General features: G+C 50.3%; 1 protein-coding gene and 1 long non-coding RNA gene across 3 annotated transcripts in view; one reads left to right on the top strand and one right to left on the bottom strand.

Annotated features, from left to right (window-relative positions):
- The window catches only part of ITPR1 (inositol 1,4,5-trisphosphate receptor type 1), a 299,832-nt gene that overhangs the window by 272,015 nt on the left and 2,461 nt on the right, over positions 1-25,356 (top strand). For both annotated transcript variants that reach the window (XM_074344434.1, XM_074344433.1), the window contains 2 exons: positions 2,503-2,663; positions 18,686-18,847. In XM_074344434.1, the coding sequence (XP_074200535.1) occupies positions 2,503-2,663; positions 18,686-18,847 (323 nt within the window). The remainder of the gene's footprint in view (positions 1-2,502; positions 2,664-18,685; positions 18,848-25,356) is intronic.
- Positions 20,456-25,356, bottom strand: part of LOC123618915 (uncharacterized) — a 31,209-nt gene continuing 26,308 nt past the window's right edge. The window contains exon 3 of the long non-coding RNA XR_006727400.2: positions 20,456-22,198. This is a non-coding gene — a long non-coding RNA (uncharacterized LOC123618915). The remainder of the gene's footprint in view (positions 22,199-25,356) is intronic.

The following is a 25,356-nucleotide window of genomic DNA, read 5'->3' as shown; positions in this document are numbered from 1 at the left end:
CTGGGCTGCCAGAGCATCTCTTGTTCCCATTCTAAGTAACGAGGATGGAGACCTTTCATCCGCCTGTAGCCTCTGGTGTCTTTACTGCAGGTGGTGTCAAGCTTTAAGTGGAAATATAATCCTCTCAGAGCAGGCGGTGAAGATGTTCATAGCTGGGGGTCAGGAGTCAGACCTGGGTTTTGGGCTCTGCTGCCTGCTAGCCCTGTAGTTGTGGTCCAGTCCCTTCCCGTCTCTGAACCTTTATTCTCATCTGTACAATGGGGTACAGTGACATGTATTGTTGTGGGACTGAGAAGAGCTAGGTGATGCAGCCCGAGCACAGAGCCTGCACAGTGGAGGTTCTTGATGATAAGCAGTAAACTGCCACGTAAGAGATGCATGGGGTACCAACCAAAGAAATCATTCTCTGTATAACTACCAGGAAACGCATGGAAATGCAGAGTAACCAGTCTGGGAGCTAAGTGATCATTTCAGGATTATTCATAATATAGTTACTAAATATATAAATTTCCTACTGGTCTGTATACTCAAAAATGATCATTTTTCCATTTAAAAACGTAAAATGTTTGCTTTTTGCCCCCTTAAAACCATTTAAAACTTTTTGTTTTGACAGCATTCCAGACCTACAGAAAAGTTATAAGAATAGTGCAAAGAATTGCCATGTACTCTTCACCCAGATTCCCCACACACTAATATTTTACTTCATTTGTTTATTCATACACACACATTATTTCTCTGAACAGTTTGAGAGTGGCTGGCATGATTCCTCCTTATCCCCAACTATTTCAGAACTATACCTTTCCTACTCTTATATATAGGCAGAACAATGATCAAAATGGGAAATTAGCAAGGATGCAGTACTATGGCCTAATCTATAGACCCTATTCAGATTTCACCTTTTATCCCAATAACGTCCTTCATAACAAGTGGAAGTCCCAGCTCATGTGTTGACTTCAGTCCACTGATACTTTTAAAGAATTTAGGTCAGAAATCTTGTAGAATGTACCTTGGTTTGGGTTTGTCTGATGTTTCCTGAGCTTAGGCATTTTTTTACAGGAACATCAAAGAAGTGTTGTATTCTCCTGCCAATTCATCTTATAACTGGTTATATGAACTTTGATCACTTGGTTACAAGGTGGTAATTGCCCTGTTCTCCCCCCAAAAGTACTTTTTTTTTCCTCTTTGTAATTGAGAACCACTTCATGGGGAGGTACTTTGAGACAATGCAAATATCCCATCATTTCTCAGATTACACGTTAACTCACCAGCTTTTGCGTCCAGTGATGAATCCTGCCTGAGAGTATAATTGCGATGGTTGCCAAATGATGTTTTTCATACCTTATAATTCTTTATACCTTTCTTGTTTTTTTTTAAGAAATAACTTTCTCTTCTCCCCGTATATATTTGTATTTTTATATTTATTACAACGTGGATTCATGTATTTTTACTTGATCCAGTGGATTATCATCTTTCACTGTCGTAATTTATTTTGATGCTCCGACTGCCCCAGATTTGAGAGCCCTTCAGAACTGGCTTCCGTGTTCTGTCAGGTCACCATCACTGACCGCGGGCTTCCTTACTCTTTCAGCACCAGAAGACAGTCTAGGCTCAAGCTCGTCTTGCACCCCCACCGACCCAGCCCTGGTACCAGCCATTTCTCCAAAGAGCCCTGGTTCCTTTTAGTGGAGAATGGCATTTAGGAGCCAAGATCTGATCACTGGGTGTGCATATTCCTGGGGGTGCACTGCTGCTCCCAGGGCTAATTAGGCGCAAATCTGGAGGATACGTGTCTCCACACAGTTCTGTATCTGTTTTTATAAACCTGTGAAAAAGGATGAGTTCATACCGATTTCTCTAATTCCAATTCAACATTACACAGTTGATTCTATCTTTCTGTCTTTCCCTCTTCGTGCTCCCTTATTTGACAGTGAGATATCTGGCTCCCAGTATCACCATATATTTATTTACTTGCTCAATCTAAGAATACACAGACACTAGTTTCAGAATTGCTCACCCAGACCTCTGCAAGATATAAACTTACCAGCTAGAGTCTAAAATGTATGTAAAGTTCTTTTGGTCCTTACTCTGTCTCCTCAAAAACCTTTTAACACGTCAACATTTTGGCATTTTCCTGGGAGAAGGGACCTCACACTCACGGGCCATCTGCCTTGCAGGAGTGTGTCACAGCCATGCTCGCTAAACCCCAAACACTCCTGGAGCCTGGATGGTAGGCTTCCCATCCCCCCACAAGGCGACTCAGGCATATGGAGACTAAACAAGGACTGGTAAGTGACAGGGGTGGAATTCAAACCCAAGCCCGTCTGACTCACAGCCTGTATCTTCCTGCTGTGATGCAAAAGTGAGTGCATTTATAAGGCCGACAGAATCCCTCTCTTTATAAAGACAGGAGTGAAACCACAGCCTCCTCTGGGCAGTTCTGTCGTGAGTTTCTCTGCACCGCGGCTGCTCACCTGGGGTCTGGGGCTTTCTGTCTCTCCTCAGGCTTGGAAAGGGACAAGTTTGACAACAAGACTGTCACCTTTGAAGAGCACATCAAGGAGGAGCACAACATGTGGCACTACCTCTGCTTCATCGTCCTGGTCAAAGTTAAGGACTCCACGGAGTACACGGGGCCCGAGAGCTACGTGGCGGAGATGATCAAGGTGAGCGGGCGGGGCTCTGGGCCAGGTGGCGGCTGGGGGCCTGGCTCCTCAGCTCAGAGCGCGGTCCTGGGAGCCCGTGGGGAAAAAGAGCCTCCGATACCTACCGATCCCTTGTCGCAGACGAGGCACTGGGCTCCAGGACTTCGTGTGTCCTCACCAGTGGTCTTCAGGGGGTGTCACCCCCACTTGACAGGAGGAAATGCAGAGGCTCAGAGAGATGGGCACACAGCCTCCTGACGGGGGCTGGGGTTTTAACCCACATCTGACTCCACAGCCTGCCTTCCCACCTCTACGTACTCGGCCTCTTTTTTGATAAGGGATCCTTGTTTTTTCTCCTTGTATAATGATCACTTGGTATAGTTCAGCCTGGTTGTTCTGTTTGGCCTCGGCCTAGCTTTTCTGGGAGACGCTTTGGTGATCAGCAGGAAGGGATCACATGATGGAGGAATCTGAGTCCCAGAGTAATCTTCTTGCTGATGGGGAGCATGATGGCCATGTCCCGGGAAGGCGGAAGCTGCCGCAGGTTTGCAGAGTGCTCCTCGCAGGCGGGGCTTTGTGGAGGCACCGAACCTGTGCTCTGGGGGTCCCGGGCCAGCTGTCCTTCATACCCACACCTCTGAACGTCATTAAAACGTTCCAGGGCGTCTGGTGAAGTGAGGAGGCGTGTACTGGGAAGCTGGGGGGGTCTGTGATTTATGCCAGCTCACTGAGGAGAGGGGGCTGTTAGCTTTGAAGAAAGACGACAGTCACTGACCCTCCTTCCTTTGGCCTGGGACTCTACTCGCTGCCTGGTTATGTAATCCTCAGCGAGCCCTTCTGTATTTTTGTATGCAGATGTGACTTTGAAGCTCTTGATGTAAGGAAATGCTAGGGGAGGGCTGCTGACTGGCAGTGGATGCAGGACGGCCAGCACACACATGGCCCGCATTCTGGGGGGCTTTCTGGGGATACCGCGCCGTTTGTACTGCGGAGGCCCTTAGGTCTCACCTGCCCTGCTCAGAGTGTGAGTCGTCTGCAGAGCTGGTTAGAATTCAGGCTCTGATTCAGCCAGCACCAGCAGAACTGTAGATTCTGCATTTCCAACAAGCTTCCCGGGGAAGCCAAAGGTGCTGGTTCATGAATCACACTCTGAATAGTAAGAGTCTAACGGAAGAGACAAAACAGATACGACTTAAGAGACTGTCATCCGAACCGGGTACCCGACGACGGGGAAGTATTCCTTCTTCCGTCTGCAGCTCGTAAAGCTCTTCCACGTCCAGCGTTGTGTTTGATGGTGGCAGGTACCCAGAGTGGGGAGCCAGTGAGGGAGAACTTTGGGGGTGAGGAGAAACAGATGAGGTTTCACAGCAGAGATGACTTTTGAGAGGGTTTTGAAAGAGAGAAGAGGGGTGGTTAGAGGCGGAGGGGAAGGAGAGAAAATGAACACCGAGAAGGGGGAGAAAAAGACACGGGAGCCCCAACGAGGTGAGGGGTGTCCTCTTTCACAGGTGGAAGGCAGGCTCAGGGCTAAGTAAGTGGCCCAGGAAGAGCCCGAAAGCTGAGCCGGGATACAAGCCCAGGTGGAGTGACTCGGAATCCTCTCCATAACGTGGGCGATGGGAGGACCTGGACGGGGTGCTGGCTCGGGGCCAGGCGGGGGCAGGGTCTGTTCTCAAGGATTCTAGGAATCCGATGGTCGTCGGTGCAGATGTTCGCAGGGCAGGTTTCCGGGGTCAGGATACATGAACTGAAAAGTCTTCAGAGCTGGTCTTTCCCTCCAGGTGTTGCTAGTGCCCAGCTCAGCTTTGTCTGATCAGCATCCGTGCGGACACAGACGTGTCTGCACACGTGCACGGTGACCTGCACTTGCATCAGAGCCGTTCCTGTTTAGAAGAGACAGCCTGTAGATCTCACCATTGTCACACGTTCCTTTTCTCCCCTCACTTTGTTTTCTTCTCTCTAAAGTGTTTGAATGTGCTCTGTCTTTAAATCTTTCAGGGGCTGGTTTTGAAGTTTTCTGTTAATCACCTTACTTTACAGTCACAGAAAACTCTGATGCATTTTTGGGTTTCTGTCTCAGTCATGAAGACTTAACAGGAGCCTTGTGAGCCGTCACCCGACCAGGATTAAGAGCCAGAAGTTACCCCCCGCCTGCCCCCGAGCCTGCTCAGAGCACCCTGCATTCACTGGGTTTTCCCGTCCACATCGTTCTTTGGACGAGGGGTTCTTGTCAAACAGCCTAAAAATCTGTAGCATCAAAGAATTCTTAATTCTGAATGTCCAAGTTGCTGAGGAACCACATGTCTCGTGTGCTTGGTGAGGGCCCAGGAAGTGTTCAGTCCTTTTTGCCAACGCCGTTCCTGGCGGTGTCCAGTCCTGAAGCCACATGAATCCCTGCTGAGGACTTCCTGGAGAGCACTGGCCCCAGCAGACTAGGAACTGGGGGTGCCCGGCTGAGTCACTCCATGGGAGGCTGGCAGCTCATGGGAACTCGAGCTGCGGGGAACAGGTTCCCTGCCCACGTCATGGACCCACTTAGTCTGACCCCACACAGGCAGCCCGGTCGAGGTTGGGGGGGTGCGTAGCCTCCCTCCCGAGGAGGCGGGCTTCGGGGAGATGTCTTTAGAAGCTGATTCTAAGAGGCTGCAAATACTCCCAAGTTGAGGAGAGAAGGGCAGCTAATAAACAGGGTCAGAAATGGAAGAAGTCAGCTGGGAGTTCGTAATAGAAAATCTTCTCTCTCTCCTTCTGGCCACCCCTTCTCCCCTTTGACTGGAGATGGGAATATCCCTGGCAAAGCCAGGGCCAGGCTGCTGCCTACCGTGAAGTCCTCACCACCTAAGAATGGGATTTGGAGGCAGAAAATCCAAGGTGTGAGTCTTGGCTCTGCCCCTTCCTAGCTGGGTAACCCCAGGCAAGTCACAGGACTTCTCTGACCTGAGATCCCAACTGTGAATCTGGGTTAATACCACCTCACGTGTCCACTGGGTGGTGAAAAGGAGATAAACGCATGGGCCCCAAGGGTGGGGGTGGGAAGCACTCAGGGAGGAGGGAGTGGGTGACAGAAAGGCCAGAGGGGCTGACAGAGCTGACGCAGCCCCGGTCTCTGTGTAAGGCGTCTTGGCTGTTGGCACGCTGTTGCTAAGCGAAGTCAGAATGGGCATCTTGACTCCTAGGACTTCTTCCCATGGAAAATTCCTATGTCTTCTTCTCTTCTTAAATTTAAAATCATTAAGTGCCCTTAAATATTGAGGCAGGACAAGGCTGGCGTGATCACTCTTTCTCCGTTGAATCGGTCCCGGGTACTTGTGACTTCTCTCTGTGCGTTCCTGGGTGACGTCCTCTCAGGTTCCCTGCCCGGGCCCAGGGGGTCAGGCGGCTGGGGGGTGGCCCCTGAGTTCTGTGTGTTAGAGTCTATCACGGTTACACCTTGGCTCACTGGTAGATTTGGGTCTCGGCTCCACACGCGGCGAGAGGCGGCACTGGGAGCTTCAGGACTCACAGTGCTGCTCGGACTCAGATGCCATCTCAGATTCGTTGACTCAGGCCCCAGACAGGGCTGCACTTTCAGAGAAATGTGACTACGAGTGACCTCACTTAGCCCTGGCAGCTCAAGGCAGGAGAAAAAACCCTGAGTTCCCTCTCCCCCATAGGAAGCTGAATTTGGGTGCTACCATGTAGAGTTTTGGTGATAGCTTTTATAATAAGCAGATGTTTTTAACCCTGAACCACACTTAAAATTTCATGAAAATGTATGTGCCACACACCCTTTTTTGAATAATTTTAGCACTGTTTGGCTTTTCTCCAGGCCAACTGAAATGAGAATTTGTGTTCATCTATAGAGGATGATTTGATAAGCCACGCAATCTGATGTATTTAACCTGAATAAGTAGTAAATTAGTGGTGTGTATCTTTGCCTGAAGGCATCTGAAGACTGCACAGTGGGCAGGTTGTAGTTAAAAGATCAAATACACGATTCCCAGCAAAGACTCAGCAGCCTGATTTTTTTGTGACAGTCAAGCTCAGGAGAAAAGCCAGTCCCTGATACAGACCTGAGTTGTTCCTGAAAGTTAGAAACTCAAGAAACAGTAAGAAGGAAGGCGGGCAAAGGAGACCAAGCAATAACTTAAGTAGAAGGCATCTATCTTGTTAATAAAATAACAGATTTCCCTTCTGAATCTTAGAGTTCTTCCTCGTCAACATAAGGTGTATTTTCAGAGGCGTGGTTTTGAGTTAACTGCACTTAAAGACAGGGTGATCAGATGGAATATTGCTCACCCACACTGCAGTGTGCCCCGAGACCTTGGGCCGCTCTGGCCCATCCTCTTCGCCAGGATAGCAAGTGAACTGGCGACTGAACTGAAGGGTGAACTAGCCAGGGAGAACCCCCTCCCACGCCAGCCTGACCCTGCAACATGCAGGCTGCTGCTGGGGGACAGGCTGGGCTGCACTTTGCCCTGACCGGGGCCGACTGGATCATGACTCCCACAATAAGTCTTACTCAGTCAGCGTGTACTGACATTCAGGCTTTGCGTGCACGGTCCTGTTTGGTTTCTGTAACAGCACTGCAGGTGGCACTGTCACCATTTCAAGGACAGGAACCTAAGCCCGGGAAGGTTGAGCCAGGGTCGCACCGCTGGGAAGTGCTCACGCTGAGGTTCAGTCCAGATCTGCTGAATCAGAACTCACCCTGGACGTGGTTCCGTCCGGGCTCACACACAGCCTCGGTGTTGGGAACCCGCAGGGGCTGGTCTCGGGCGGCATCAGGTTTTCCTGACTCGGACTGGCTCGTCTCCCAGGCCCCTCCTCCCCTCAGTGGTGCTGAATTAGCCACCTACAAAAGAGGCGAGGCCCAGAAAAGGCCCCCCCGGGAGTGGGAAAGAGTGTCTCCTAGGGGACGCTGACCGGCTCGTGCATAAATAACACAATGGGGTTAATTCTCTGAGCTTCCGCCAGCACCACTAGTCAGGCAGCCACCTGGAGCCCCTGCTACCCAGGTCTTGTCTAAAAGACTGCAGTTCAGGGATGAGAGAGAACAGCTCTTAAAGAGGATGCATCTGGAATGTGTGTTAATTTGGACTTGCTAAAATCTGGTAAACTCCATGGCCCGCACCTAAGCTTGGACCAGCGAATGATATTTCCTTTGGTGGCCATATATGGGGAGAGAGAGAGAATTTTAAAGGGTTCACCAGAGCCACAGCCAGACTTGGGCTCCCACACCCTGATGACTCATCTGAATGGGTATAACTCCCTGATAATTAAACATTAGAGCGTCTGGTCCAACAGCCCTTAAGCTTGGTGCCGACTTTTTCTCACAGCTACAGTAGACAGCTCTGCGCAACCCCACCCCCTCCCTCTCTCGCACACGCACACGCACACGCACACACTCTTCCACTGGAGGTTTTTCCACTTTGTTCCATTTTGTGTTAGGTCACTTGACCTCTTCAGAAATGAACAGTATAGGGATATAAAAGCAAATAAGTGATTTTCCGAGTTAAAAGTCGTATCATCGTGGCGGCCAGTGGGGTACTCTCAGATGGTGGGGTGCTTTCTTCACATCAGAGGCGAGAGCGCATTCCCAGAAAATGCTTTGCTGAAAGCCCTTAGCAGTTTGCATCCCAAAGAGCCATGTAAGAGAGAGAGCCTTTTCTGCTTGAAAACACCTCCCGGGTAAATTGTCCAAGCAAGTAAATTCTGTTAGCAAAGCAAGCACCACCGAGCATCTACGCTGAGGAAGCATTCTAAGCTGACTCCCAAGCAGCGGGGCATCTGGCCTCACACGTGTGCTCGTCTCTGTCTGAGAAGACACAGGAAGCAAGCGCAGTCAGAAAGCCACGTGTTAACGAGGGCGAGAGATCAAGGTGGGAACTGAATTCCTGTCACTACCTTCTGTTTAAAAGGGGAACTGGCCACAGTCCTGCAACTTTCTTGACCCCAGACAGCCTGATGCAAAAAAAAAAAACTGCAGACAAGTGCTCTCCAGATTGAAGACAGCAGCTTTCGGGCCCACCTAGTCCAAGGAATGGGGCAAGGGGTTTGAGGGGGTAACTCAGGACGGAGATGGAGACCGACAGTTACTGGTGGCTCGTAATTGGGTAAAACTGAGGCCCTGGACATCTGCAGGGGAGGCGTGGTGACAGTGGCGACAGGAGCAGAGGAGTGAACGTAAATGTGCACACAGCCATCTCGAGGGGCCTCAGTTCCAGGAAATAAGAAGTGGGGAGGCCCTGGTGGACGGGCCTGAGAGTGCAGGACGGAGGGGAGAGTTCAGCAGGGCACGCACCTGACTCCCTGACCTCTCCTTCCCTGGCCTCACTGCACTTTCTGTGCTTCACTCTGTGCCCGGCAGGCCCTGGCTCCTGATAAAGTGACACGGAGACCCTCTGCTTCCATGCAATGTACAGTAATGGGTTCGGGCTTTTGTTCTGGAATTACAGGGAGGGTGCTGGCAGGGGCGTGCCTCAGTTAGTTCCTGAGATGGATATGTTTCAGCAGTGGTCCTGCTGTATCTCCAGCTTTCCTGCCTAACTTGGGAGGCCGCAGCCTTGGTGAAGATGTCCCCTGGGCTCTGAGAGCCTTCAGTGGCAGGCAGGTGAGGATCCAGCCTGTGCTGCCCTCGGAGAGGGCCCAGAGTGCTTTCTGAAGTCAGCTGACACCACAGCAGGGCCTGAGGTCAGGCCCATCAGGGTGAGGGTGAAGTGAAGAGGGACTTGGCACTCGCCTCTTGGTGGCTGGAAACAGTGTGTCAGCATCACCGGCTGCGCAGCCCCACCCGCCAGCCAGGCGTGCTCTCGCCCCACCCTCTGCACTTGAGCTTGGGTTTGCGTCCGTCCGTCCGTGGCAGCTGTGCAGAGCAGCTGCCGGGCTGCAGGCTCCCCGCCCAGGCTCACACCGCGTTCTGCCCACTAGTCTGGAGGGTGCGGAGCCGCCCTGCCCGGCCACACTTCACGGGTGGCTTCCTCGTGTTGTGAAGCGCCGAGAGCCAGGTCTGCGCTGACATCCTGTCTCCTCTGAGTTTCGTGTGTCCCAACCTTCGTGGGGTTGTGCTGGGCACTGTGTGTCACAGTGAGTGGGGCAGAGGCCGTAAGCCATTCGAGAGGAACGTGGATGCTGTAAAAGGGCCCCGGGACTCAGGTGTACCGAAGAGTGGGGTCCCTGAGCCTGAGCAGGATGCAAAGGTGGCAGCAGGTGGGGTCACCACCCCGGACAGTCTCCCCACTGGTTAGCCTGCCCAAGGCTGCGTGCCAGACTTGACATGTCGGCACCTGCTTGTATATATAATACTTGCTTACACAAATACTTCCCCCAATTCAGCAGAGTCATAAACTCTAAAACTGCACTTCTCTCCCTTCCATACCCTGCTCCTTCCCCACTGCAGACCCCCACCCCTGGCTGCCCCCACCCACCCCGGCCCCCTTCAGTCTTAGAGCTCCCTGGCCTTAGCCCCTTCATTTCCTCTCTGCTCTAGACGCTGACCGTCTTGGACAGAGCTGGCCGGCAGTGTCCCAAGCCCCTGAGAGGTGTGTAGCCATCTGGCCTCCACAAAAATTCTCTGATCAGGAAAATGTTCTGAATTTGTTTTTATCATGTACACATATACAGGATTCTTTAAAATGGATCTCTTTAGGGTGAAGCCCACTAGCCTGTCTCTAGGGAACGGGAGAATGAGGAGAACACACTGGTACTGAGGCACAGGTGGCTGCATGTGGACGAGGCTTTCAGTTTCTCCTTTCACAAACCCACTTTTCTTCAGGCCCCAGTGTTACCACCTAGAAATTGAGAGAGTTGACCCAAAGTGTCTCTTATGCCATCTTTAGTTCTGCAAGTCCATGAAGCAGCTTGCACACTACTCCTGAGGGTCTGCACCAGGAGTGGATGCGGGCTCAGGAGGGAGAGGAGACTGTGGGGACAAGCGAGTGAGTCAAACGGAAAGGGCTGAGGAATTTGGAGCGTCTGCACACGGCAGGTGATCTGTTTCACCCGGAAGAGTTCCGGGAGGTGCTGTGTGGCACCCTTCCTTCCGAATCATTTTCCAGTCGAGACGTGCCAGGGGCTCGCCCTTGACCTCTCACTGCAGTTGTGTCGACAGCGACAAGGATGCTGTCTTCCCATCCCTTCTTTCTCACGGTGTCTAGGCAGGGTTGGCCTTAAGTAAAACCATTTCAGGAAAGAGGAGAGTCCCAGCATGCAAAGCAGTAGGTGACACACGCTGTCGGAAGGAACACTGTCGCGTGTGAAGCAGCCTCGTAGGGAGGCGTGTGGGTGTGCGTGTCATGTTCAAAGACAAACGCCAAGTGTTTCTCCCTGAAACAATAGCAAAGAACTTGGGAAAGCCTTTTCAGTAGGCTAAACACAAACCAACAGAAATAAATATATTGTTGTATAAAAGTGACAGATCAAAGTCTAAAACTCATGGAATCCAAAAAAGGATAGAGGAAAACCAATAAAAATTGCTGACAGCCCATATATAACCACAAGGGACGTTCTGGTAGATTGCTGGCTAGTTGAACGTGCAGGGGAGGTTGCCTGAGCCAGCCTGGGAGAAGGGCAAGTTCGCCTGATGGTTCTTTATTCAGAAGCTCTATCCGGCCTGCTCTGCCCTCCTTTCTACCACCCCAGCCCTGCCACCTCTGGCTTCCTCTGCCTGGCAGCCCCAGGGGCCCAGGACCCAGCGCCGAGAGGTGAGCACTGCCTCCTCATGGCCCAGTGGGGGGCCAGTGTCCCTTCACCTGAAGGCCCGGAATGACACCAAACAGTGATTCTCCAGCTGGCTTTTCCGACGGATTTCATCAGAAATGGGTGCGGTTCTCTCTCTGGCAAGGGCCCGTCTTTGTTACCCTGGATCATCCAAGAACAACCAGTGAGTGAGTCTGGGAGGGCGAGTGGTCACTCTGGCCCAGCTGAAGATTATGTAACAGGGCCTGTCTGGCTAAGGTCGTCTTGAGCCAGGAACAGACCACACCGACACCTGGGCTCGCGCGCGGCTTGGGCAACCTCCACGTGGCTCCACTGGGAAGAGAGAAACGTGTGCCTCTAAAATTGTACCCCAGAGAAAGGAAGAACCAGCTTGTGTGGGAGTCGCTATGTACACCTGGGGTCAGCATCCAGATGGCAGACGAGCTGTGTGACCTTGGGCTGATGACACTGGTCTGTAACACTCTGCTCAGTGCTTGCTTTCCATGGAATGTGGGATCCGGTTTTTCTTTTTTGGATTTTTTCTTTTTGTAATTAATAGACTTTATTTTTTTACGACAGTTTTAGGTTTACAGAAACACTGAGCAGCAAGTACTGAGTTCCCATGTGCCCCCTTCCTCCATCACCCCCGGTTCCCCTGTGTGTATGCGCCCCCGTTGATGAACCAATACGGAGACATTCTTATTAACTGGAAGCCATGGTTTACATTAGGGTTAACGCTGGGTGCATTCTGTAGGTTTTGACGGACGTATGACGCCACGTACCCACTGTTACAGCAGCAAACGGAATAGTTCACTGCCCTAAAAATCCTCTGTGCTCTCTGCCCATTTGTCCCTCTGATCAGCCACTGATCTTTTTACCATTGGGATCCATGTTTTTAGTTTAGTTTTTTTTCCCTCAAATGTGTAACAGATACTATAAATGACAATTTTGGAGTCATGGAGCAGAGTTAGAGATCACTGTCACTGTTTTTCACCATCAACAGCAGATTCTGGATTGTTTGTTTTCTTAGAAAAATGAGCTGTAGAGATGATTTTCTTCTTCTTCAATATAATCGCCCTAACTCACAAAAGGGACAAATATTTAAAGCTGAGAGTAATATACTCGTGCTTTAGGAAAGTGAGGGATTCTCTTCAGTCGCCCCCTGGCCCCACCTCCTCTTCCAGGCGTGTTCGGCGGAGGGGGGTGGTACCAGAGGAGGCCTCGCCCCGTCTCTAGTGGCTCCTGTCACCGGGGGGTCCGCAGGCATTCTGGGAAAATCCAGTTTGTCAGCTCACTTGGGAAGATGCATGGAAACACAGCTGACATCTGAGTGCAAAGGACAGTCTTGGCCTTCCTGAATCTTCCCGGGGGGAGTCTGAAGGGTAGAGGGTATTCTGTGGCTCACAGGTACCCAGCCCTCTCCTGTGGCCCCTTCTTTACCCTCATGCCGCCACCAAAAAGAAAAAAAACCCAATTATCTAGTCTGCCTACAAAGGAGCGTGGGCTTCAACAGTAAATGTTCCGTTGTTTACACGGTAAACAAGACTCTGTACCTAGATGGACTTTCTCTGAGGAGGCGATTCATTACCTCAGGAGTCTTTCTTAGAACAGCCTCTTCAGTTGAACTTGGGAAGAAGGAGGAAAAAAAAAACAAACACTTCTCAGAATCATCAGCATTTGCATCATACAATCCAACTTCCTCTCCTCCTCTCTGTCTTTCTCTCTCACACACACACCCTCCCTCTTTCCAGTCAAGAACATTTCGAGAGGTCAGTGCCGCCCCCGTGTCTAAAACTTCAGTGTTTGCCTTTGCAGGGACTTTTCCAACTTTACCTAGAAAAGAACTAACCAGAACCTTAGCGCTTGTGGTCAGCCTGCTTCCGGCTGTGGCTCGGGTCGGTTTGTCTGCTCTGACAGAGGAAGTGCTTGCTGTGACGGGAACCGCGCTGGCCGGATTGCAGGAGGACCGGCAGACGGTGCCTAATGACATCGGTATGCGAGGTGCCAGCGGCCAGGGGCGCGGACACGCAGTGTGGCGGCCCGGACCCCGGGCCGCCCCCGCCGCGCCCTCCTGACCGCACACCCACCCGCACGCACCCTGGCACGGAGTCGTGTATAAACGGCATGTCTTGGTTGAGGAGGACTTTCTCAAAAACGCGACAGGAGCCAAGATGCTGAGACATGCTTCTGAACTGGGACAGACATAAGGCAGATCCTGCCAACTTCGATAGGCCTTCAGACCCTGGCTGCCGGAGTCCCTGAGCGCTCAGACAAGCTCCACATTTTGTGCGGAAGCCTGAGCTAAATGGAAAATGACTGGACTCAGGTGTTCTCTCTCAGCTCCTGTGCTAGGAGCTGAGATATTTGAACCATTTTTTTTTCTTTTTTTGGGGGGGGGGTGATTAGGTTTATTTATTTCTTAGTGGAAGCACTGGGGATTGAACCCGGGACCTCGTACATGCTAAGCAGGCACACTACCACTGAGCTATACCCTCCCCACTACCCGAACCATTTTCATGTAAAGATTAGAAGATCTCTGTGCTTGCGAAGGGGTCCTGCTGGGAAGGAGCCTTAACACTGCATCAGAACTTAACCATGTTGCACGGGGCGCAAAACCAGGTGGAAACTGAGAGAACCGTTTGGCCAGGATGGCTAATTAATTTTAACTACTAGGTATACCTTGGTAACTTGAGATTTGACTTAACTGCCCAGGATGACAACTTAATTAAAATACTGGCAATACCTAGGATCTCAAATTTGGGGATCTGCTGACGTCCGTGCAGAAGAGCCAATGGTACACGCCATCCAGAGTGCTTGGATTTCCTTGTTTCCTGTGGTTTCGGGTTGTAGTGGAACCCCCATCTCTGCTTTTCATAGTCAGACGTTAAGAGTGGAGGAGGGCAGGGAGGGAGAACCTTTCAGGTGGTAAGTGATAAATAGCTAGACCGAGAAATCCTGCTTCTCCCCTTTGCACTGAAGGACTCTCATGAAATGGAGAGTGACGATTTCTCTCTAGGATGGGGACATGTGGCCCAAAGTGGCCTGCGGCAAGGACGACAGTCCTTTAAAATATTGGGTTTTAGCTTTAAAATTTGACTCAATTTCATGTTCTGCTCCAGGGCATATTTTGAGCTTAATATAAAAATATTTTCAGTCCTTACGCCTTATTTCTGTCTGTGGCTTTATGTACCCAGTCAGCAGGGCCTTCATGCCCCAGGACTACAGGTAGCCCGCGTACAGAAGCGCAAATAAAGCACAAGTGAAGGGATCCGAGTGCATCTCCTTGGCCATTGAGGCGAGGAGCACAGATGCCAGTAGCAGCCGTCCTAAGGCCCGTGGGCCCCGCTCGTTCCTGCAGCAGGTGCTCGGTGGGACTCAGGACCTGGAGTGAGGGCTGCGTGGGGCTCCACGGAGGCGAGGAGCCGGGCCCTGCGCCCTGCCCGGGGCCCCCGTCGGTGCACTACGGCACCTTGGGGCCAGGGACCTCGTCTTTCTCATCTCCGCAAAGTCAGTACTCAACCCTGTGCTGGGCGCAGAGATTATAAATGTTCGGAAAACGGTTGTTGGATGAAATCTCTGCGTTTTGCATGTGTCAGAGACCTTTCTGAAATCGTTGCTTGGGAGTCCACAAATCAAATCACAAAAGCCACGGAAGAAGGTAGGGGTCTTCCACGAGAAAAGTCTTCTTAACCTACAGTTACTAGGTCGCTTGCTATTAGAATAAGGAAGCTACGTGCAGACTTTGCATGGGTTTTCTGTGTTCTTTTGAGGACCTCTTTCATGTGGACTCTGGAAATCTGTGTCTTCTATTTTTACAGAGGGTTTGCTAAGCAAATGAACATATGAGAGATTTGCAAGCCAGATTTTAGATGAATTCTCGAACCGTTTTGGGCAGCTCAGCATTCATGTGCGTGTCAGTAATAAGTTAGCTACAGGTGAGCTCTCACCGCTGGCTGCTGCAGCCTGTGCGCACCCCCTCTTCCCCTCCGGCACCTCCAGGTCACTTCAGCTCACTTCTTCCCTTCCCCACTGCCAGCCTCCCACCCCCACCCCGTCCAGGCCCTCCTGGAGCGGAGCCTCGCGTCACTGCTGCCTCTCTCCTGCGCCGGCCCATCCGGCATCTCCTTTGATGGTCGGTGCTGCCCCAACCTGTCTGCCCTCGGGTTTCCTCACTCCGCTCTGCTGAGAAGGCCTCTGGCTTGCCCCTTGTCTGGCCAAGTGCTAATGTGTCTTCGGGCCCAGGCCTTTCTTAAAGAGGATTCCAGCCAATTGCAACCACTGGGAGGCAGTTCTGACTTTGACCCTGCTCTGTCTGCCGCTTATTTGACGCAGCACAGCTCCAGTGTTCCATTCTTTCGTCTTTTTTAATTTACATTCTCCTTAACTAAATTGCAAGCACTTTGATGTCAGGAAGGCTGTTTCATGCTTAGGTTTCAAAGCCCTTTCACTTTAGCGAGGTCCAGGGGGCAGTGACCCAGGGCAGGTGGTTCACTGCTGTGTCCTCAGCACCAAGCCCATAAGGTAAGTGCTCCTTCTGTTTTGTTGAATATGTTTTATTTTTAATGATATTTTCTCCCAGAAGTGTTGATAGTTTTGACGTGACTCCAAAGAACTATCTAATACCCGCCCCCCACCCAATACTGAATAACAGAAGTTCACAATGTGTAAACAGCAGGTAATTCTCAGGCTCGCCTTTGAAATACATGGATTTGTCCCCTGTCGCCCACGCCCCAGGACGAGCTACCCTCCTGTTCAGGGCCGTCTGCTGCATTATCGTACAGCAGTGGGATCTAGCAGTGTCTAAACTCGTCCTCCTGGCGTGACATCCACTCACATCCCAAGTGATGGCATGTCCGTATGTTCCTCCGGGTCTGACAGTTCACGTGGGACTTCAGCCCCTTCCTGTGCACCCCGGTGTCCTCGGGGGTCCATCTGCAGACATTGGCAGTGTTCCCCATGGATACCTGGGCCTCTGGGAGCTGGGCTGGCCTCGCCGTTTGATCTCACTGCAGCTGTGGTGCTCACGGCTCCTCCGCCCACCCCGCCGTGTCCCCTCCTTTCCCGGGGCCGGGTTGCCTAGTGAGAGGGAGTGATCACCAGCTGCCTGTCCCCTCTGCGTGCCCCCTTCGGGACAGTCAGGTTCCTTCCTCCCTGAGAGGGACACAGGCCTTGAACGTGCGGCCCTCCCTCCGTGGGAGTGTGTGACCGTGCCCGAGGGACTGACCCAGGGCAGTGAATGTAACCAGTGACAGAGGACCTCAGCTGCTTCTCAGGGTTGCCTCCAGGCTTCAGTGCTGAGAGTCTGCCTCCTCCTCCTCCCCTCCTTGCTGCAGATATGCAGCAGAAAAACCAATTCAGATGTGGCAACACTGAGAACATTCAGGCTGGTCACCTCTAAAACAGGGCAGTTGGTGGGGTCTTTTGCCCGCTGCTCTGTCGGTGGCGGGAAGCTGCTGAGAACCCATGGGCTCGAGGGAAGGCACGTGTGGCCGGTGTGTCGATCACGGGGTTGTGGTGCAGGAAGACGGAGATCACCATTTCTCCCCTCCGCCATCATTCTAAGCAACTGAAGTTTAGCAGTGAGGCGTGGCATCAGGGCCCACCCAGGAAACGCTTACCAGGGGGCTGCTGAGTCACTCCACTGAGGTGGTTCCTGCTGTCATGCTGCCACGGGCTCGTGAGTCCCAGCTGCTGGCCTCCCCGAAGATGCCAAAGTCGATGGGACACCAGGTGCCAGGGAGGGGTGCCTTCTGTCTAGTATTTTCAGCTGGCTCTTGTTTGGTTTCTATATCGCTACACTACCTTCGGTCAAGATACGGTTTGATTGTCTCACTTTTTAAGTTTTAGACATGTCTGGTGGAATTTTGTTGGTTTTGAGTATGTTGATGCCTTCTGTTTATGACAGAGGTTGGCAAACTCCGGCCTGTGGGCCAAACCTGGCCCTCTGCCAGCATTGGTAGATAAAGTTTTATCAGAACACAGCTACACCCATTCTTTTATGTGTTATCTATGGCTGTTTGCAGGCTACAACTGCAGAGCTGTGACAGAGACCATATGGTCCAAAAAACCAAAGATATTTACTATCAGAAATATTTACTGTCCAGAAAAATTCTGCTGACCTCTGGTGTACACAAAAACAAGAGCAAATTCTGTGTGTGTGTGTGTGTATTGGTGGGGCATGGGACAGGCAAGATTGGTGTTAGAATGTTTATTAGAATTTATCCTGACAGCATCCAGACGGCCCAGGTGACAAGTGACAGCAGACGGATATGTAATGGGTCAGTTTTCCTCCATCTCCCGATGAAGCTTTTCTTACGGTTCACTCCTGCCTCTCTGTACAGAACGTGTCGGGGAAGCTGACTTTTTGGGAGAGAGGCGTATGTGGGCAAAAGGAAGTGAGGGGGAGGAGGAGCCTTGTCCCATTCTGTTTCCCAGTAGTGAGAAGTACTGTTTACAGGTACAAGCTATAGAATCAAAAGAGAGGGGTGGAGTTGGACAGGGGAGGGACTAAATGGGTCTTTACTATACCCACCGACAGCACCCATCACCCATTGCAGGCCGGAAGGGAAAGGAGACAAGAGTAGAGGGGTGATGTCCTTAAGTTTGCAAAGGAGGAGACTGAACGAGGAGCCCATTTTCCGCTTTCAGCCTCTTAACAATACCCCACCACGCAGACACACCCAGACACACACATATCTGGGAAATCCTAGAACAGCCGGGATCTTAAAATCCATTTGACTTCTGGAGCGTTGGCAGATGATTTTCCGAGTATAATGCTTTTAAAAATACACAGCCCAGTGTGAGGCGTCTAGAGCAGCTAAAGCCATAGAGACGGCAGAGAGAAGGCGGTTGCCAGGGGTGGGAGAGTTAGTGTTAAACAGCGATGGAGTTGAAGTCGGGGAGTGGAAAGAGTTCCCGAGGTGGGTGGTGGTCATGGTTGCATGACAGCCTGAGTACACTTAATGCCACTCACCTGTACGCCCAAAAATGACTGAAATGGTCAATTTTATTATGTATATATTTTACCACAATTTTAAAACTCCAATCTTACTAGCTGTGTAATTTGCAGAGACACATTGGCAGTATTCCTATTTGAAGATAGGAATCTTGTTTGGAAACCTTTTCCCTGCATTTAATTTTAACGTGACTTCTTGGAATTAAGAGAGCTTAATTATATTCAATTAGAAAGATACTTACTGAATGGCTTAAAAAAAATACACAGCACCGTACGTGAGGTCTGCAACACTCAGGGACAGCGTGACAGGATGGCACAGGGAAGAGATGCCCACGGAGACCGCCTCTCTTGTCTCTCCTCCTAGAAGTGACTCCCTCTTTTTCTTTTTTTTTCCCCCTAATGTGGACTCTAGGAAAGAAACCTTGACTGGTTCCCAAGGATGAGAGCCATGTCCCTGGTGAGCAGCGACTCTGAGGGAGAACAGAACGAGCTGAGGAACCTGCAGGAGAAGCTGGAGTCCACCATGAAGCTCGTCACCAACCTTTCTGGCCAGCTGTCAGAACTCAAGGACCAGGTAAGGGAGTCCTTACACGCACACACAGCACCACACACGCAAGGCTGGCCGGGAGGGACCGGCGGCGCTCACACCTGGAGGGGGCAGGAAATGGGCAAAGCGGGGCTGGCTCACCGCGCCCACCCGTTTCCCCTCCGTTCCCCCGGCGCTGCCCCGTCACGGGAGGAGCCCGTGACACTACTTTCAGGGCTGCTAAGGACGAGGTTTTAATATAAAAAGCAAAACCAGAAAATGAGAAAATGCAAACTACTTCAGTGAAGTGCTGCACACACACACAAAACACACACACACACACACACACACACGCAATGTGTAAAGCTATTCTGTTTTCTTTCTTCACTGACAGAAGGTTAAAGGCTGTTTCTAGTTTTGCACGTTAGCCCTTCAATCTATGAACTCCTCACCGCAGATAGTTCAGTTCAGCATCTTGAGATAAACCACAGTCAAGGAAAAGCTCCTTCTGGTTCATTCAGGGGCCAAACCCTTCCTGAGTGGCTCCCGTACCCCAGGCAGTAGGGCAGGTGCTGGGGACGAGACAGGGCACAACCTGGACACACCCCCGCACCACACAACTGACGCTAGAGACGGCCCGCCCACCCGGCTCCCTGTCCACAGATAAATGCTTCTCCCGGAACTACGCTGCAGGGAGGGGGCAAGTTTGTACCAAACCCTGTGCACTCCTTCCCCTTTCTGACCCCCTTACACATGAGCACCCCTGGTCACCAGGTGGTTCACCAGGACTGCAGCGCGGTGGCAGGGACTCGGGCTGCGCCTTGGCTGCCTGGGGTCACCCCACTCGGACCCTGTACGCGGTGCTGGATGCTTTTAACCAGCTCCACGGACAAGGCGCGACGTCCTGCGCGGCAGCGGTCACCGGGCACGGCGGGCCTGGCGGTGAGCCTCCGGTCCCCCGCGGGTGCCCGAGCGCTCTGAGGGACGTAAGCACAGGGAAGGCCCTGGCTAGAATACACTCCTCTTGAAGACGGTTTACACCGCACTTTTCACAGTCCTACTTTAGGTTGTGTTTCTTTTCTAACTAAATTGTTCCCGGCTGTACCCAAGATACCATTTGGCCTCGGGTTCTTCCCTTTCACGTGCATTGAGAAGCAAATAAGAAAGACTAATGAGAACAGAAGGCCTTATTTATGAAGGCTGTCTACGGCACTGAGCTTGGTAACCACCTAAGACGAGTAATAACCTAAAGAGGTAAAACTAACGAAGATCTAACTGGATTACTTTGCTTATTATTTTAACTTCCCACCCCCGCTGTGACCCCCCCGACGGATGTGCCACAGGACCGCCCCGATGGAGCACGCTGTCTGCTGCCGCTGCTCCTGCCCACCCCCTGCCCACGACGAGCAAGACGAACTCAACACGGCCAACCGTGCTCGAGTTCCCTGCCTCTCCCTCTGAGCAAGCCGTGGCAACACAGATCTCAGTTAACCCAGACGTTTTACATTAGATGCCAAAAGGATCTTCCAAAAATTGATCTGGTACAGACTTAAACGATCAAGCGCTCCAGAAAGTGCCATTTTTAAACATGTCTGAGACCAACTATTACTGGGTGTTCTGAGATGATAAATAACGCACAAGCCCTTCTCCACAGGCCCTAAGAATCTGGTGCGCTGAACTGCTCCCTGAGGTGGATTCTAAAGCTGCTTCGCTGATGCACACGTTGCAGACCCACCTGTCAGCGGAGGGAACTGAAGCCGAGGGCTTAGCATCAAGCATATCCCAGGTGTAGGAGGCACCCAGCAGCAGGTGCCATCTCACCTACATCCCCCCTTTTACTGGTGAGGACGCTGAGGTACACAGCAGGCGCTAGGAAAGCTGTCTAACTTCACATGACCTTGCCAGGCTGGAACTCCTGGTCCTGCAGGTCTGGGTTCGATTTTTTTTCTTTCTTTTTTTTTTTTTTTGGCATTATGTTTTTATTTTCCCTTGTTTTGTTTTGTCACTGTACCCTGTTTGCCCTTCGTGGCTGACTGTGTAAATTCTTACTCAATTTTAAAAAAAAAAAAAAGCACTGAAATTTCAGAAGTTGCATCACGTACTTCAGACGTGACGGAGGACACAGTCACTGCCGTTTTTTTACACCACTGAGTGGAGACGAGGCTAGGCACTGCAGCTGATTCTGTGAAACCCAAATTTTGGCTTGAACGAAGTATGTAAAACTAGATTACATATGGACTGAGGTTCATTAAGTGACATCAACACCGGTATGGTTTAAACTGCTTCTTTTCAGCTCTTTTTGTATTTTGTTTGTTTAAAGTTAGCAGTTGTAACCATTCTTCAGAAAATCTTTCCCCTGAGAATGAATTTGAAATTGAACCACTTTTTCCTGGAAGATACCATAGACTAAGAAGTATGAGGAAACAGTAATATATTCTCCAGTGCCTTTACCAGGACTGATCTGCTTAGGTTTTAAGGTGCCCAGAAAGATGGGGAAAATTCATTGCTTTTACTGGGGAAAATCTGCTTTTTTCAAAAGGAATTAGTCAACATTTTCTTTTGATTTTGTAACAAAACTTTAAAGCATTTGAGAATCTACTTGCTGAAAACATTTGAATTTTATTAAATTTGGTATATTACAGTCATGAAGATTTCTTAAGTTGTTCTGCATGAAAAATCATGCAGATAGGTTAGGTCTGTAAATGGTAAGTGTGAGAATTCCTGCCCTTGGAAGGGAAAAAAATTTTGAATTAAAAAAATAAAAACCCCACGAGTGATTCATGAGCGAGAAGCTCTGTGATAGATATTTTTTACAACAGCTATGAAAGAATACCATTCACTGGTGAAAGGGCTGGAAAACACAAAAATTGCTTCATCACTTAGATATTTTCTCAGCTCTTCTGGTCCAAACCCAGCATAGTGGAGCAATGAGAGTTTGAATGCCTTTGGTTTTACTCTTTACCGTTACTGGCCTCTGTGGTGGCTGTCCTCTTCAAACGCCCATTTGAGGAGAGAGAGTTCTTACAAGGATACGAGTGAAAACCTGGTCAGTGGTTTTTCTATTATTGCCAAGAACCATTAATTAAAATCGCTCTTCTAAGTGTTACTTAATGATGCATCTCGAAGGTCCCCCTCCCAAGAGGCTCTCAGTACTAAATGTGATTCTCTTACATTCTTATTCCGAGGAGAACTAATGTAAGGACTTACATTTTTTCTTCATAATGCGAAAGAACAAATATTGAGAGAAGGGTTCACTTTCTTGAACACGTTTCCCACCTGCATATAGGACGGTGACCCTTCTGTGTAGCTGTCAGGAATACAAGTAGTGCTTGAGAATTCAGATCATGTTAGCACGTTCCAGTGTTTGGCATTTTTCACGCAACGGGTTTATCTTATTAACTGCGTAAGGAAGGAAGGAAGAACAAAAGGTTAGAATAACTGCCCACAGCTGGAAAATGGAATGTTAAACAAACGTTACTTGAATGTCTATGTTCCTTATGCTGTGTTGGAACCACAAAAGAGGCCAAAGGTAACGTCTGCCCTCTAGGACACGGTGATGTAGCCAGAAAGCAGCAGGCTGCTAACGGCATGATGGTACGAGACGTTCTGTGAGCCGAGGCGTGCATTAAGGCTCACGGGGCGCAGAGAAGTGGGTACTGCTGCGTGGGGCTCGGCGTGTGGGAGGAGTCTGGCTTCTCCAGTCCGACGAGCAGGTGACTTGGGAGCTAGCAGGGAAGCGCAGCAGGGCGCATCCCAGGAACGGGATCGGCAGGAGCAGAGGCACGAATGCGCATGGCGTGCTCAAGGAACGGCGCTGTGTTCTGGGTGATTCCGTTTGCTCTTTGAACCGCCATGGATGAAACGCCCGTCTGCCCGGTGCAGCCCTAGGTACTGGGGTTACAAAGTCGAATAGAACCTACTCTCCTTCCTCATGGAACTAATCGTCCAGAGTGGGAGACCAATAAGGAAACAAATGAATTCTAACTCGGCGTGGTCAGTGTGGAACAGAGGTTCGAACAGACTGCTCTGGGAATGAGGAAGAGGGAGCAATTCACTCAGCCTGGGCCTGGGGAGAGGATTTGAGTACCTGCCCCGGAAACCCTCTCAGAGGCGGTAATGCGGGAGCTGGGTGTCAGAGCTGGAGGAAGGGTCTGCCTGGTCAGAGAGAAAGGGTCAGGACAGCACCCTGGGGATCAGGAATGTGCACATCTGTACGTTTACAGTGAATCAGGAAAACCGCATTCAAGCAATCTTTCAGTTTTCCTTGCCAGTGTTCTGGGCTCCTGGTTAGGAGCAGGACTGCTTTTATAGGACTGTAAAAATCAGCTCTGGTGGCTAGAGTTTCCTGGCTCTGTAGAAGCCTGGTAGCCAAGACCTTGCTGACATGAAGGCAGACTGTGGTGTCCTCGTGCTCCTGTGCCAGCCTGTCAGTGCTGGCGGATGAAGTTGTGCCCATTTGCACTCAACTGTTAGTGTTTTCGTGAAAGATCTTTCAGATGTTTGGTTGCATCTGGCTTGTAAAGCTACAGTATCGTATGCTTCTTGTTTAGATCGGCTCAAAAGAAAGAATGCTGAAATTCAAGCTAGTTTCTGTGTTTATATAGATTATGAAGAAGAGCGTTGCTTCAAATGCTCATCCTCACCTAACTGTGAATTTCGAGGATATTAAAATGAATTTACTACAACTGGGACATTTCACACTATTCAAAACAGATTTTTCAGTATTAGAATTTTGAGTTAAGTTACTTACCGTAGATCTGAATCTGATGGATATTTTATCTAGTAGTTTTGTTTCAAATGTCCAGAGAGGATACTCTAGGACAGTATGCCAAGGATAGACCTCGGCCATTATTTTTATTTGTTCTGACATAGGTAACAGTAGTAGATAACAGTGATGCCGTAAATAAGATATCCAGCGCATGTGAATGTATGCAGGTAGCTAGGTAGGTAGGTAGAACTGAGCTAGTAAAGCCAGGAATTATGTGAGAATATATCCCAAGGGGCCTGGGACACTGAACTGTCCAGCAGTGTTGAACTCGGTTTCTTACAGGCCAGATTTGGTTCTTAGCGGACTGTGTGTCCATTATTGTTCCCAGATGACTGTAACTGGATGGCGATCAAGCCCAAAGGGTCAAATACCGAAGCAGCTGGCCTAGTCCTTTTCACTTATCAGTCACTTAAATGACAGCCATTCTGTCTGTCTGAAAGGCTACGGTTGACCAAAGCAGAATTCAGGCAGTCAGATGTGTGTGCCTACTGTGTGCTTAACTGCAGAGGATCTTCTCTAAGATCTTGCGATCTGGCCTATGTCTGAGCTCATCAGCGAAAAGCTCTTCTAGAGCAACAGCATGGTCCCACCCAGATCGGCAACAGCAACATTACCTGGGAACTAGCTAGAGAGGCAAATTCAGCGGCCCTACCCTCGGCCTTCGGAATCGGAAACTGTTTGTGGGCCCTTGATCTGTGTTTTAACAAACCTTCTGGGTGATTCTGGTGTGTGCCAAAGTTTAAGAGCCATTATTCTAGGAAAACTGAAAACGAGATCGGTGTGTACTGGGTACTTGAACTTGCCAGGACTGTCCCTGCCTGAGCCCAGGGTCTGGCCGCTGAGTGAAATTAGGGAGGAGCTTTAGCTTTTATGAGGGAGGGAGGGCAATGCAGTCGTTATTTTAGGAAGACAAACCTAGAAAATTAGAACATGAGACCAGGACCACCGCTGCGTATCGGGTGGTGTCCGCAGAAGAGGGAAGGATGCTGTGCCACCAGCTGGAGGCCCCTCTGTTGGAAGGGACACAGTTTGAGGGAATGACTGAAGAGCCAACAGACTGAAAAGTCAGAAAAAGCTCATTTGACGAGCAGGCATGGAGATTCGCTTACATAAAAGGTCATCTCCAAAGGACGTAGTTTCTTACAGAAACAGTACGGAAGAAGCCTTCAGGGCCAGCCTTAACCACTGAAAACCTCAGCAGCTTTCAATGGAAGCTTGGAGTAAAGTATCCTTCAGTAGGGGCTGAGCCCACCACGATGCCTGAATCCACGAGAATGCCAAGATGATTCAGTCTAGCTGCGTGTATGGGATTCCCTCTAAGGCTGCCCGCCAAGGGACTGGTGAGGGAACCTGCGCTGAGTGTCTGAAGTAGCAGGCAGTGCGGTGCCTGAGTTACAGCCTGCGTTACAATCTAACCGTGAACTTACTCCACGGGTCACATGAGGTTCTCCTTCCTCGGCTGAGCCTGTCAAGTATGGTGTCACGTGTGACACCACGTTTAAAGACCTGTCACCTGTCTAAGGAAACTCCAGGGGCTGGCTGGAAGATCCTAACTCAGTTCTTTAGAAAGGGCTTTATTAAAAGCTACCTTTGGGGAATATTCACTGCTTATGAATCTTCCCTTCTAAACTATCACTGAAGGCATTTCACAGGAGCCTAAAAATAGTATTTTGATGTGAAAGGAAAACCGCTATGTTTTGAATAAGAAAAAGCAACCACTTTAAAATTGAACCTTACCTGATGTTCTCTCTGGATATTTTGTACCAAAAATTAGTCCAAGTGAAAAACC

Source organism: Camelus bactrianus, chromosome 17 (genome assembly GCF_048773025.1).
Source record: "Camelus bactrianus isolate YW-2024 breed Bactrian camel chromosome 17, ASM4877302v1, whole genome shotgun sequence".
In the NCBI taxonomy this organism is placed as follows: domain Eukaryota; kingdom Metazoa; phylum Chordata; class Mammalia; order Artiodactyla; family Camelidae; genus Camelus; species Camelus bactrianus.
The sequence above is the reverse complement of the archived record's forward strand: the minus strand, read 5'-3'. Positions and strand labels throughout refer to the sequence as shown.